The sequence below is a fragment of the Myotis lucifugus genome, unplaced genomic scaffold, assembly GCF_000147115.1.
Source record: "Myotis lucifugus unplaced genomic scaffold, Myoluc2.0 scaffold_11, whole genome shotgun sequence".
NCBI lineage: Eukaryota > Metazoa > Chordata > Mammalia > Chiroptera > Vespertilionidae > Myotis > Myotis lucifugus.
Window position 1 is genome coordinate 14,129,555 of NW_005871059.1, and position 15,580 is coordinate 14,145,134.

The 15,580-nt window shown below is 37.4% G+C and overlaps 1 protein-coding gene across 5 annotated transcripts in view; it reads right to left on the bottom strand.

The window, feature by feature from the left end:
• Positions 1–859: 859 nt before the first annotated feature.
• EYA4 (EYA transcriptional coactivator and phosphatase 4) overlaps positions 860–15,580 on the bottom strand; it is a 235,782-nt gene continuing 221,061 nt past the window's right edge. For 2 of the 5 annotated variants that reach the window (XM_023750246.1, XM_023750249.1), the window contains 4 exons: positions 13,483–13,597; positions 9,531–9,652; positions 7,458–7,558; positions 4,002–4,082 (listed from right to left, as the gene is read on the bottom strand). In XM_023750246.1, coding sequence (XP_023606014.1) covers positions 4,002–4,082; positions 7,458–7,558; positions 9,531–9,652; positions 13,483–13,597 — 419 coding nt within the window. Of the gene's footprint in view, positions 1,619–3,606; positions 4,083–7,457; positions 7,559–7,596; positions 7,698–9,530; positions 9,653–13,482; positions 13,598–15,580 lie in introns of those variants that run through there. The other 3 variants (XM_023750247.1, XM_006084462.3, XM_023750248.1) reach the window with 3 other exon arrangements.

A 15,580-nucleotide genomic window follows, 5' to 3' on the forward strand; every position in this document is an offset into this window, starting at 1 on the left:
ATTTTCTGAGTACATACCATATGCCAGGCACTTTTCTAGAAATTGGTTATACAGAAGTGAACAAAACAAAACAGATATTCCTGCCTTCACAGAGCATACATCCTAGTGGGTAAGTCATCCAATATAAAAGTTAAGTTAAAATATGTGTCATGTTGGATACTTATAAATCTAAGGATTAAGTATTATTTAACAGTAAAGCAGGGAAATGGTAGAAGTATTAGGGTACAATTTTAGAGAGAAGGACCTATTCAATTCAGAGACTAACATTTTAAAAGTTGTGAAGGAGGTCGGTCTGAAATTTGCCGTTGGTTTACATATGCAACAGATTTGCGAATACTACACACAGGATAATAAAGAAGCTGTCGAATTTCTTTCAGAAAAATGTTCCTTATCACTCTTGGAAGCTACTTATAAACTATGTCCATATTCATCTCAATGGAACTTGCTTTAAATATTTTAAAAGGTATTACTTTATCACGAAAAAACTATGACTACATTATGCATTATACCTGAATGTAGTACCTCTGTGCAAAAAACTATTCAACTCACATCTTTTTAGTACACCAGCCCACATTTAGTTACATTTACTGTATTATATCCTAGCTTGTCTTAACTGCAAATTTATACAATTTAGGCACACACAAAAAAGGGAAAGTAAAAATACATCAAGAAACCTAAATACAAATTTCACATTATTTAGAATCGTGCTAAATACACACAACAAAAACTCTACAACATGGGAGGGTGAAGAAAATGAAAACATTTCCAAAGGTATTTATTGAGAAATAGTAAAGATGTACATATTTTTACAAGCTTTTAATATTAATTTACATTTCTTTAAATTATGTAGGCCCCCATAATCAATACATTACTAATACATAACAGAAACCCTTGCCTTTGACTGTGAGATCTCCATAATGCTACCATAGTAGGGAGTCAAAATGCAACTTTGGCTCATGATGCTTAAGTGTGTTTTTAAAAGAAATACTAAATGCCATATTCACTGAGAATATAGGCTTGTCAAAAACAAATGAGCTTTAAAATAATTCATACTGGAGCATGCTGTTGACACTATTTTGCATCTTAGCTCATCAAAAAATGAAGAAAATAAATTTAGAGAGTTATTATCTACTGTGCACAAACTGCATGATTCTATTTTTTTTTTGCCTCTGATTTTGATTTACAAACCTTTGAGGGGTATAGTGACTTAATCTTGTATGCTGTAATATTATACCCAGGCCATCTATCTTGATATTTCAGGTGTAACACAAGATGGTTACCTTTCCTAGTCATATGCCACATTTGTACATAAAGTAGCCCAAATTTTTTTTTGTGGCAGAATATTTTTCAAACTGGCTTACAAAAAGGCACAATATTCTATAGGTAAATAGAGTGTGGATATTGCCAAAGGGGCTGTTTTTTGTTGGTTGATTAATTTTTTTTTTTCCGGATCAGAAAGGATGAGGATCTTCTGTTACTAAAGCGGGAAGGGAAGGGTTCTAGTCTGAGCATGCTCAAAGTCGCATGACAAGTTGTGACGTCGGCTCACTGGCCTGCTCCATGGTGCCAGAGGCTCTTCTCTTTAACCCAGCATTTAGGTTTTATGCTGGCAACCTCTCTGAACACATAATCAGAGAAGATTTGTGTGGGAAATAGCACTGGGTGGTGCAAGCAGCGACCTCTCTCTTTGCCCTCTTTGCACCTGCAGGTTTAGCAGCATAAGAAGCCTTGCTTGTTTGATATGAGAAAGAATTAAAAATTTAGATGTAATGCCACCATTCTGTCATTTAAAGAAACTGGCTATACCATTAAGATACTTTCGTTTTATTCACAGTAATAAATATTTACGGTTTTAGTGCACAAAATATAATTATTGATAATCAATGCAGCTCTTTAATTTGTTAAACTGTTATTTTCAAGCTACAGGCTAACAAAAATTAAGAATTATTATTATTATTATCATTATTAAAAGCATTCCAACCTTAATTTGTCTGCAACTGTACTTAGGGCAGAGGTAGCCAAAAGCTACACAATTTAAAGAGTAAGTATATGTTCTGAGTGATGAAATCACAAGTTTATATAAAATTGGAACTCAATTTCTTTCTGCCCAACATAAACATGGCCTTTGCATTCAGTAAAGAAATACAGGTTCGTAGCCTGGAAAAGAAAATCACATTTGCACAGTGAATGTCGTGATCAGCGTGCAGAGCACTGACCTTATGGGAGCCACTGGAGCCTCCGATGGTGAACTATCCCAATCAGCGTCTGGCTAGGGCGCTGCCTGGTAGCTGACCCCAGCTCCACAGTATGACACTTAAACACAGAACTGCAGGTGCAGACGTCATGAAAACACACCTAGATCTTGAAGTCTTAAATTTCCACAAGGGAAATCATGTCACACAAAATGACAAGAGAACCTGTACCGTGTTCCTAAGATGGGCTACACACCAAGAAAAAAAAACACAAAACATGCAAACACAACAATGACAGGTTCTCTGTGCAATGAATGCAGTCCATTTTGCAGTAACAGTGCAGGCAGAAACTAAGGTATGTAGGTCTGTAATGGAGAAAAACTTGATTGATGTGTAAAGACAGAGAACCAGGTGCTACTTCACTGTTGTAATTTTAGTAATGCTGCCAAGATCCGGCTCACTTGCTAATTTATTTTATGACGATATTCTAGGTAAAATTTTCATTGATTCACTTTTTCCCTTAGAAACCATCTGGGGCATCCACCTCCCACTACTGGTGACATTTCATTTTTGCAATGGCATTGGGAATAAATACACTTAGCTTTATTTTAAGCCTTGTTTGCTCAATGTGAATTTTAAGCCATGTTCGTGGCATATTCTAAGAAAGTTTATGTGATACTTGCTTATAATTTTTACGAGAATATTTTCCTCTACACAACTTACACTTATAAAAAAGTCACAATCAAAACAGTGCAAGTCATCATGAATATGGCTCTTAATTTTCCCCAATAAAACTGTAGAAAGGGTACTCAGGACTTCAACGTACACTTCACTTCCTAAGTAAAGGTCCCACAGTCTTTCCCATACCTTCTGCTTATGGTTGGATGCACAAATAGTTGCCTCATACAATTACTGGAATTACTAAGAACCCAAATAAAACACAAGCTTTGTTTTATTAGTATTGTTTTCTTATTGCAACAGATATTCAGTTTCTTGCTGATGCATTATTAAGCTTTGATAGCTTGAATTTTAAATTTGGTCATGTTAAGAATGATCACAAAGGTTTGTTTTGTCAGTATCTACAGAGATTTTTTAACCAAAGTTACATTGTAACACACAAATGCTGTCTTATCTTTAAGGCACAACACATCAGTATGAACATTCTGTTTGCCAAACTTAAAAAAAGAGACAATATTAGGTTCCCATTTCCCCTCCCGCTTCCCTCCCGAACAAATGAAAGAAAAATTGCATCCACTTTCAAAGTCAGCTGCTAATAAAGTCACAGTAAATTATCTTCATCAATAATTTACACAAATTACAGGTCTAGATAGGATTGTCCTTATACAGTCTGAGTGCATTCCAATTCAGATTTTCTGGGCTAGGTAGGCTAAAGTCAGATTCAAACCTCAGGGCTGAGAAGTTCTCCAGTTGTGAGGAATGTTGTTGAACACCACCTTGTCAGACGGAGCACGTGTCGGTGCTTTGCCAGGGTAAGAGTTCTTTGCTAAAACTGTTAATTCCAGTTAGGACTCATTCGGTGTGTACCAGCAACCTCCACAGATTTGTTTTGTTTTGTTGTGTTAAACCATTAAAGTGTTGTAAATATAAGACCATAGAGCTTCCTTTCTGTAGCACTAAAGTTTAATCCCGTTCAGCAATCTGAATTCTTCATTCTGGAATTTTCATTCCAAATATGATTTCATCCTTTAAGACAATTTATATGTGTAAAGCCAGAGGCATTGAATCACACATAAAATTCAGTGTACTTGAAATATATATAAAAAATGGATCTCCAGCTAGAGAACACAGTTACAAATACTCTAATTCCAGTGCTTGATGTAGAGCCAAGAGGTCTGAGTGACTTGATATCCTCCAAAAGGGCATGTTGTGCTGTGTGGTTAAGAGAGGGGGGATGGGAAAGAGAAGGGGAAGGGATGGAGAGAGATCATGACTATGGTCTCAATGAAGCAGCCGTACACACAAGGATGTGTAGTCCACCCAGGTTCAAGGAAGGGAGTCTAGGAGAGGGATGATCATATTCTAAGGCTTGGTAGCATCAATATGGCATTGTCAAAATAATAGAGAAATAGATCTGAACTGGATATTGATGATAGGAAAAGTACATATAGAGGTTTCTTAGGTAGTTTACTATTTATTGTAGAAAGTATCATTATCAACAGCAGCATCTGGGAAAGCAATTTGGGCATCAAAATCCTATGAGGCTGATGGAAAGCAAGTTTTAATCACTACCTCACTCCTAAAGTTCCATCTCTCAGTTAAAAACAAAATTTAAACATGATAAACTTCCTAAGCCTCAGGTCTTTTGTCTTTCTGAGAGGAAAAGAGTGAGTCCCTTTCTATGTAAAAAATAATTCGAAGTTGATCTATATAAGGTTGAAAATAATGTGGAGTTGATCAACTCTCTTACTTTTCTGGAGTAACTGGTTTAAGTCAGTAGAGTTGACCAATTTATTTCACTGGTGTGGGATTGAGAGAAAGCACTCTTGCAATCATTCTCACGGGGGGAGAAACAGGCAAAGGGACAAAAAAGGGTTCTTCTGGGGCAAACATTCTTAGGCATTACAATGGTTGGTGGCCCTACAAAAATATACCAGTATCTGGTATCTGTGTGGCTTAAAATTTCATAGTGGGATGTGTTCAAAAAAACATAAATGAAACAACTCCATTGTGGATATTGAAAAAAAGGAACACTGTACTAGAACAATTAAAATCAAAGCATTACTTGTAATTTTTGGATGATGGCATCTTATAGAACATATATTTATATAACATATTTTGTATAATGAAAATATGGTTGTATAAAAAGTGAAGAATACATTTTATTATAAAATCAATCATTAAAATAATAATCACTATTGTTACATAATTCTTTGCTGTCTAAAAGGATAGTCAGTAGTCCCATGTGGTTATTGAGCACGTGAAATGTGGCTTGTTCAGTTCAAAATATATATTGAATGTAAAAAAAGAGAATGTAAACATCTTATTAATAATTTTCATATTTGTTAGGAGTTGAGACATAATGTTTTAGGTACATTGGATTAAAATATATTACTAAAATTAATTTGGTCTGTTTTTACTTTTTTTAAAAAACACAGCTTCTAGAAAATTTAAAATTACAAATATGGTTTGTATTATATATTTCTATGGGGGAATGCAACTACATTACTATTCCTAAACTTTGAATTTTCTTTTTCATTTTACAAAAAAAACACCCTATATTTTTAGATCAAATTAAACACAGAAATTCACTAGAATTACATTTTTTTCATTCAGCTCAGATCTATTTGTAATAATAAAACAGTACTTAATATTTCTGCACATGCGATTACAGCTACATTCAAAGAAAAGCATGCATTATGGTCACTAGAGGAACCAACCACCTGTGTTTCAAAATAGAATTATAAGCCTTCACCATCACCAACACTGTACCTACATAAACAACCATTTGGAAATAGCATTCTGACTGAGGTTCTCATCCTCCTGGAATCATCCTTTTTCTCTTGAAGTTTTAGGTGTAAAACAGAGGTTACAAGAAACGGGTACACCAAATCTATCATAAACAACTAGGGTATAAGTTTTCATTTTCAAAGGCATATACTGTTTCTGGTTTGGAAAAGTGAATTTTATTGCCCTGACCCAAATATAAGTGAATGTCACATAGGCTAAAAGACATGTAAAATGTTCACTTGTAGTGGCTTGCACTGACTGCTATTTGTTGTGAGTTATTATGGTATCAACATGAAGATCAAAACAACATGGACTCAGGACATTGACAAACTCCAGAAGATATTTCTATTGTGTGCCACTGGAAGGATTTCAAATAGTAGTCAGCAATGAAAGTTGCATTTCTGGAGACTGCATCCCTGACGCATCATACAGAATGTCCAAAGGGCCAGTTGCTGTCTAGGGTCACTGACTGCTAATTAAGACCCAGGCCCTCTGTGGGAGGCTGAGCCTGCACAGGCTCTCTGAGTGTTAATGGCTGCCAAACACGTCAGCACACCTTTTAAAGTGGGAACTCGTTCTCTTTCTCCATTTTGCTTGATTTGAATTGACTACACACACAAATCATTTCCTTTCTCTTTTTATGAAAGCTCTAAACTTTTCTAGGAAATTGTTTATGTTGATTTGGGGGGGATCAGGTAAACACTTCAGCACATGCGAGTGTTTAGTGAAGGCTTTATTAGATGATGATTTGAAATCTCCTCAGGATAAAAAGGACAGCATTCTTTCTATTGAAACAATATAAGCTGATGTGTCATTGTTTCCAAATATTAATTCATCATTTTGCTTTGTTTATAAATGATATCACTGTTGTCCTGGCTAGATGATAGCTTTGCTATCATTCAGAAAAGGAAGCAGTATGTCTCCGTTGTGTTGACTGACAGTCTGGTGTCTGGGCCAATCCTGATATCATTCCTCTTTTGATCTTGGACCAACCATTTAATGGTTTTTAACTGCCGTGATATCTTCTTCAGAAATATGGGCCAGATGAAAAGGCTTATTTAAATACCTAGGGCCTAGGAGAACTTCTGAATATGTTCAAAGCCAGCTGCTTGGCTCCAATCACGTACCAGTGGCTCACCAAAATAGACAACACGCTTCTAGAAGATGTGAGGCATGTGGCCTCTAAGTCTCTACAAGTTGGCACAAAAGGATCTGAATAGTACATCCCTTTCCAGTAGTGTTTATTAAATTTTCTCATAACAGTTTCTCCTTCGGCTATTAAATCTACCCTCAGCATTTGTCATCAGGGAGCATACTTGCTACCAGGCACTCACAGGGAACAAAAAGCATAGAGGATGGATGGGGAAAAGGGTAAGAACTGAATCCCATGATTTTGTATGAAGCTCATTAAACTTCTTTATATTGTGAAAATCATGTGCTTAAAAATGGTTATTTCCCCCATCTTTCTTATAGACCATTCTCTCATTCTCTCTCTCTCTCTCTCTCTCTCTCTCTCTCTCTCTCTCTCTCACACACACACACACACACACACACACACACACATACACACAAATAAATATAACTAAATTTTCCTGCATTTCCTGTAAAATTTCAGGCAAAAAATGCTAGACTCCAAATGGTTTATTTGAATGTAAGTATTGACCTTCTCATGCTCTTACTGCTTTGCATCTATAAATTTAAATCACTTATCAAGCTGCCGTTGGGCCAAACTACAGGAATGCAAACGAAAAAGCTTGCATTAGAAGTATCACACCAACATTGTTTGAGACAGGTTACCTTTTTTGCTGCCTGTTCTTCTTCTACACCATCCCCAATTACAACATATACTACTTTTCTGCCAAACCTTTGCATTATTCGTTCAAAGCAACTTTCTTTTCCTGGAAGATAAATGAGATAAAGTTCAGAGTGAAGTTACCTGGTTAGCGGCATGCTCCTCATCTCGGCCATCTCCAATCACAACATAAGTTATGTTAGTGCCAAATCTGGACACTATACGCTCAAAACAGCTTTCCTTGCCTGAAAAACAATGCACTGCTTATTCTTCCAGCCATTGCATTCATTAACCTAAAGATTCATATAAAGTGGCAAGTTAATTTCTCTTGAACATCAATCACTTAAAACTAGCTTGCAGCCTCTGGGTTAATGAAATCAACAAATACGTTTGAATAATTTAAGTCTTTACTTGGGGACAGACTATCAAACAAATACGTTCCATGCTTCAAAAAAAGCTGTAGGGTCAAGCATTTGACCCAGAGAAAATGTTAGTATCATTCACTTATATCGAACATCCTTGCAAACAACTGTAAGTTTTAACATTTATCTTTTCATTAGATGTAGAATTTTTTGCCAGTTAATTTTAAATAGTATAGACAGGTCAGCTGAAAATATTATTGTGAATTATTGAAGGTTCACCTATTAGGAAAGAGGGAATACTAAGACGTGGATTTACCTTAACATATAACTTTTTCTTCAAGTGGCTGGGAGCTAGTCTGCTCAGATTAAGTGTACTAAGAGTGCTGTGTGGCCCACAGCACTGGTGACACTATATCCACTGACTGCACTATGGGGACAACTCGCAGGATCTCTACACATTCTTCAGTTTTATAACATTAGCATTATTCTCTGATTTTCATTCCCAGAATGTTCATGTAGTCATAGTTACTTCTGTACTTGTTCTTAATCTGATAGTTCCAAAAAAATACTATCTTAAAGGAAAATATAAAAATATTTTTTTTTCAGATTAAAAATTAGAAATAATTTGGCCAATAAATAAATATTATCCTTACTAGAAGAAATGTTTTCCTGGTATAAAATTATTTGATATTTCATAACGCAAAATTCTATATATTAATCCTGCTAGCATAAATACATACATTTATACAAAAATGAATGGGGTTGAAATCAGGGCTCTGAACTGCAGTGCTTAAGACAACGTAGAATTTACTTTTTCAAAGCCTGGGGCTCTCTTTAACTGCACTCCCCAAACAGCTGCAACTAGGGCTCCTTTTGCCTGTGTCAATATCAAAACTCTGCAAGGCCCAGGGCGGGTTATTTTTGGGAAGGGATTTTAGGATTTTGAACTTCTCTTGTCGAGGTGCCAGAGCCTAAGTTTGTTGACCTTCAGGGCACATTACCCAACCCATCTATTTCCCCAGGCATTTCCTTGACAGACAGAGAATACATGACCTGTTTTATTTAACTCTTTCAGGATGGCAGAAGTTGATAAAGTTTTGTTTTTGAAAATTAACTAGAAGTCTTAGTCTGTGAAAGGCACTTCGAGTAAAAGATGACTCCACAAATTGATATTAACAAATAAGCAAGGTTGTCATCCTTTGATTGCTACTGAACAGTTTTGGAAATGTGGATTTCTTGCCATTCATGTGTTATGAATGTTCCAATTATGTTTTCTAATTCATGAAATTATTTTTTTTCTGGAATTAAGGACACTAGTTCAAGCCATCTGACACTCCCCTGCCAAAATAGTATTTTTATGTTAGATTTAGATTACATATGCAAGGATAAAATACTATGTACCATGCTAAATAAAATATTAAATGCATGACTAGAGATACTGTGCATTAGTCGGAAAACATGTGTCATGATGAAATATATATGTATATAATAAAATGAGTCAGTACTACCCAGTTGCTGGGTTCAGATAACAGGTTTTATAAAATGTGCATTTGTAAGATGGAGGGGACTTTGTTATTTGAGTGCTATCCAAATGTGCTTGGTATTCTAACAGCAAAATTGATGACATGGAGAATCATGCAGAGATTCGAATTAAGAAAATCCTCCCAAACACAGAAGAGAACACATTTCATACCGATTTAGAAATAATTTTCTTACCTATTTTAGTTGCACTGTAAATATTCTCAATGGGGAAAGCACCTCCTAAACTATAGAGTAGAACCTTCGCAAGCGCTGGGATCAGTTGGGTTGTCGTTACCAAGACATTTACGCAGTTACTCCTAAGACAGGGAGGAAATACACATATTTGTTTTCTAATACTAAATAGTCTCTATGAGTACAGATTTTAAACTATCACTGTCATCTCAGTTCCACAGTAAAAAGCACCTGATAATCTAACCATTTATTCAACAGTTATTTATGGAGTGCCTACTACCTGGCAGGCACCATGGCAGGTGGTAGAAATATATCCCCAAATGGGGAAATAGAAGAAAATGGGCAAAAAGAAGTCATAAATGTATGGAGTGTTTTTCTCCCCTTCTGGATCACAAGATAGATGCTGGGGTCCAACCCCAGTGGGTCCAGGGGTCCCCAAAGGTGTGGACGGAGTCGGCGAAGAAGGAATGACAGCTTTCAGTTGATCAGCAGCCTAGCCAGGATCTCCAGCCAAGTCCTGTCTCTAGGTTCTCCTGCCATGTTCTGTCTAGGTTCTCCAGCCAAGATCTGTCGCCAGGTTCTGTCCAGGTTCTTTTGCCATGTTGTCTCGCTAGGTTCTGTCTCTAGGTTCTGTGTAGGATCTCCAGCCAAGTCCTGCCTCTAGGTTCTGTTGCCAAGTTCTGTAGTCAGGTTCTGTAGCCAGGTTCTGTCCAGGATCTTTTGCCATGTTCTCTCCCTAGGTTCTCTCTCTAGGTTGTGTATAGGATCTCCAGCCATGTCCTGTCTCTAGGTTCTGTGTAGGATCTCCAGCCAAGTCCAGTCTCTAGGTTCTCTCTCTAGGTTCTCTGTCCTGTTGTCTTGTTACATCTGTATTTATACCAGTTGATTTTAATCCTATCAATTTCTATTCCAAAGGTTAGGGCGTTTCTTATCTCCATTCCAGGGAGTAAAGATTATGTAGCTTAAGCCTGATTGTTCGTAGTTAAAGTGATTAACTACCCGCCTGGCACTTAGTTAAGGGGTTTTATTCCCTCCCTAACTTCAGGGGAAAATCCCTACCTGGGGAAACAACCTTTCTCAGAGAGGTGACCTTGGTTAAAACACATAGCGCTAAGGGGAGCAAACATATTAAGAACAGTATGCTATATATGTCAGGTCCCTTGAAACATATGCTGTGCAGATGTTTCTTCCCTGCAGCGACTGTGTCAAGCAGCAAGGATGGACCAGCTCCTGGCAGATAGATACAGAGACAAGTAAATAAGACACCTGCCAATATTAAATGTGTTCTGTAATAACTGTCTCATCAGGTCCCTGTGGAACCTCAGAGAATACCTACCTCAGCCTTTAGCAGCCATGGCAAGGTTAGGAGAGGGAGGATGGCCTAACTCTAAGTTTTAAATGTATCCAGAGCAGGTATTGGTTAGGGTGACAAGACTCTAAGTCCTTGTGTGTTCAGACCCTGGGAAAGTAGAGGACATAGGCAGAAAGAGGGTGATAGGATGGGTGACAGGAGTTTTGGGATTTTGTACAAGAAATGGCACAGATAATGGATCCTGAAGAAGGAAACCTGGAGGGGATCCTTATTTAGTACAGAAGGGGCTGAATCCCTGAATCTCTTCTTCAGCAACAATAAAGAGCAATTGAATTAATGGCCGAAGTTTTAGTCCTCTTCAAAGGTCCTCCCTTTGAGAGTGAGAATCTCTCATTCTGCAATTTATAGCTATTTCTTTCATGGTAGTACTGGGGTGGGGAGAAAAAGGAAATGCCAAGAGAGTGGAGACTGCTGTGAGGCAGAGACCCAGGAAGAAGGAACAGTGGTCCTCCTTCTAGACTATGGGAAATTGAGCCATCCTACTTGGAGGGGCTCACAACCACACCTGTGAAATTGGGAATCAGATGGCACATAGCTATGGACCTTTCTCTGTTCGTCTGTATCATGAGTTTTTAATACATATTGGTGAGGGCTGTAAAACATTCTCTATATTAATTTTCAGAAACCTGGCCTCAATAATAATCTCTATCTATATACATAAAAGCCCAGTGACCAGAATGGTGGAACAACCTGAATGACCAGCAGCCAACCAGCCTGATCCGGGCCCCAATCGGCCCCCAGCACCTTGATTGGGGCCAGGCCGGCCAGCCAACCACCCGTGGCTCCTCCCCATCACCAGCCCGGCCCGATCGGCCCCCATTGGGGCAGGCCGGCTGGACCCCACCTGTGCACAAATTCGTGCACTGGGTCTCTAGTATAATTATATTATGTATAACACACATAGAATCTATATAATAATGTCATAACCTTTGGTTTTTAACTATCTACGAGACCTCTTTTTAAAAATAATAAAAGCTGTTGAACTCTTCCCCAGAGACATACACATTCCACTATGTTTTATACAGAATTTCAGGGCCTCAGGAATCCTCATCCCCCCAGCTTTCTTGACCTTTGGTCTCTGTGCCACCAGTTACAGAGATCTCAGGGCAGCAAGTATCATCATAAAAGCAACCTCTAATTGTGACAATTCTTCCTCTCATGGAGCGAGAACACCCTTTCTTAGGATTCCTCCTCAGCAGTCCTAATTCTCTCCTTCACAGACACAGAGAAATGTGATTTGTTTTCAGCCTAACATCTCAAGTAGTTGAATTGGTATTATTGTTCCACACATGATTCTTCTTCAGACTAAACTCTGTGGTTCCTCCCTCCAACTGTTCCTTTCATGTGGTTTCCACAGCCTAAACCCTCTGGCCATTGGAAACAAGAGGCTTCAAATATGTCACAGCCCATTGGAATGTGGTGCCCACATCTGGGCAGAGTACTCTGTCCTGGCTTCCCCAGCCTGACCCCAGGGGCCACTGCCCTTCCCCTCCCCACTTAGCCTTTCTGTTATCAGTGCAGATGCTGGTCATGGCCCATGGCTAGAAACCTGGCGCAGGATTTGACACACTCCTTTACTTCCATGTTCCAAATATTGGACTCTCCTTCTACCCTGCCAAGGTTTTCCTGTATGCTGACTCAACCAGCCCAAACATCCCCTTTCCCCACTGAATTTTGTGTTATCCACAATTTGTTAAGCATGCATTTATTTACTCCTCTTACTCAGAAACAAAACTAAGGAACAGGATAGTACAAAGACTCATCCCTCACCTTGCTAGCTATGACTTCCAGATTTACATTATTTTATTCATTAGCATTTATGGCACATGCTGTTCAACTAGTTATAAGTCTATTCAATACTATTATTGACACTAACAAGTCAGTACTTCACTGTGTAGTTCAAACAACACAAAGGTTACAATTTTTTAAAAGAGTTTTCTCTTTCTTTTTTAAAAAAATATTTTTATTAACTTCAGAGAGGAAAGGAGAGGGAGAGAGAGATAGAATCATCAATGATGAGAGAGAATCATTGATCTACTGCTTCCTGCACATCCCCCACTGGGAATTGAGACTGCAACCTGGGCATATGCCTTAACCGGGAATCGAACCATGACTTCCTGGTTCATAGGTTGACACTCAACTATTGAGCTAGGCCAGCTGGGCTTTTGTCTTCATTTTTTTGATGCATTTAAGGCATGCATATTATCTACAATGACATAAAGACTTAAAACATCCACTCTTTGCATAGACAGTGGTTTTATTTTTGCCATCATCTTCTATACTTTGTCACCAACAGTTATAATTTTTTTTTTAAATTAGAAATCACATGCTCTTCTGTGGGGATTAGTGGTTATGAGGAGAGAAGGGTAAAGAGATGGGATCTCCTGGTTATTCTGAGAGGCAGCAACCCTCATCCTTTACCCCAAAACACATACACACTGAAAATCATTGGACACAGTGAATTGTTCAGTCCCTTCAAATACTACAATAGTCTAAAAAGTAAAACATATTTATGTATGTTGTGCTAGTAAGACTATACCTTTAATACAATATATATATAGAAACTGCAACAATACCACTTACCTAGTACTAATAATTGATAAAGACTTAAGTGCATTTGTTAGCCAGGAGTCTGTCAAACCTTCAATCTCGGCCCTTAGCTGCAGCCACGCGTCTCTCTTGGCAGGGCCAAGCAGTCCTGCAACACCGAAAGCAAGGCAGGGTCAGGAGATGAACCTTATCCAGGAACACCTCGTTTGGTCTCCTTTCTGTTAGGTTAGATTATTTTTATTCCAGCCGATATCAGAAATTGAGAGAGAGACTGATTTATAGTAATATTATCCTTCATTTCAGAATTGATTATCTATTCATTCATTCCATAAGTATTTATTGAACAACTTCTAGATATCAGGTACTGGGCTGAAAACTGGGATGTAACAGTGCAACAGTGGGCCATGGGTCACAGTTTCTGCCCTCACTGAACCTAGAATCTGGCACAGAAGATGCTAATCACCTGAGGAGCTTTGACCACTCCCCTGCCTGGGTCCCACTCCAAGGCTGTGATGCAAGAGGTCTGGAGGAGAGGTCAGGATCTACCAGCTTCCTGTAAGGGTTACCATACCTCAAATGCTTTGGCTGTCTGAAAATGTTTAGCTTCTTAATAACCACAACCATTACCACTCTGAAACAGTAATGATGGCATTATCACATGTAGCTTATAGAATGTTTCTAATATTTGTACTAAAGCTGTCAGAAATATTTTGTTTTATGACAAGTTAAAAATTGTGTTGAAAATCAGTTACAGGCAATGGTTGAAACTAGGTTGATGTTATGATAAAAAAAAACATGCTTTTTTTTTTTTGCTTAAGTCCTTCCTTTTATGGCAAAACAAGATCATGTAAATCTATTACAAAGAAAAATTCTTATTTTAATTGTATTTCAGAATACTGGGAACACATATATAGTCCTTATCCCAATCTAGAGATGCTAACATGTCACAGCAATGGGGGGATAAGGACACATATGTAATACCTTAATCAATAAAGGAAGAAAAAAAATTAATATGTTGTGTCATGGCTTTATGATGGAACAATATGCAGCCACTAACTATGATATTTACAGGAAGTTGTGATGTTGGCAAAGTGTTTACAACCATGAAAAATAAAGGCAAGATTTCAAATTGTAAAAAAAAGAAAGAAAGAAAGAAATGGACTTTCATGCCATTGTTTAAACTTTTTAAGATATATGATTATTTATTAGTAATCTTGTTAACGTTGAAATAATTTTAATAATACTCTTCAAGAAGGAAATAATTACATACCTGGGTGATAAAAATTCAGATTTTCCAAAAGGATATTTATTTTAAAGTTAAACATATCACCCACAATTGATTTTAAATAGAATACCTATTTACTTGATTTTATGAAGTGTCTTATATAGAGCATTAGAATGAATTAGGAAACCTGAGTTGCCCTCCTAAAATTCCGGGCAAGTCAGTAGCCTGCAAGGGCCTATTGCTCATTTGGAAATGAAGGTTGTCCACATGTAACCATCCTTATGGTGTCTAACATTATTATTTAGGGTCTGTATTTTTTTTTCTTCTTTTATAGTTACTGAGTATCTACTGAGCATCTGTTATGTATCTTAAGGCTAGCAAGGCACTGGGATATAGATGAATGGACACACAGTTCGACCCTCATGATGAGTATAGATGTGTTTAATATGGATAAACATTTTATTTACTATATTGTATTCAATGACATGTATGTGGATGTACATATACATATGTATAGTATGCACAAGTATTTAGTTGTATCATCCCATTTTAATTCTGGCTTATGTTCCTTATTCATCATTCTTTTTTTCATTTTTAAAAAAGAAAAACAAAGCCTGGAGAGAAACCTTTTATGTGACCTCGTGGCTAATCTTAGGATCTTGACCCAAAATTGATCCTAATAGTAGAGATCATCAAGGTTTATGATATCGAGAAGCGCATTCAAGATCTTAGTTTTAAAGTCACAGGTTTTAAAATATATTTTTAAAATTGATCTCAGAAAGGAAGGGAGACTTCTTAAAGTTTTCAAAATGAAAAAAAAACCACTTGTTTATATTTATTTCTGGTAGGATTCCAGCAAGGTAATGCTTCTAGCAACTCTGTTTCCATGACTGGAGCTCTCGTCTT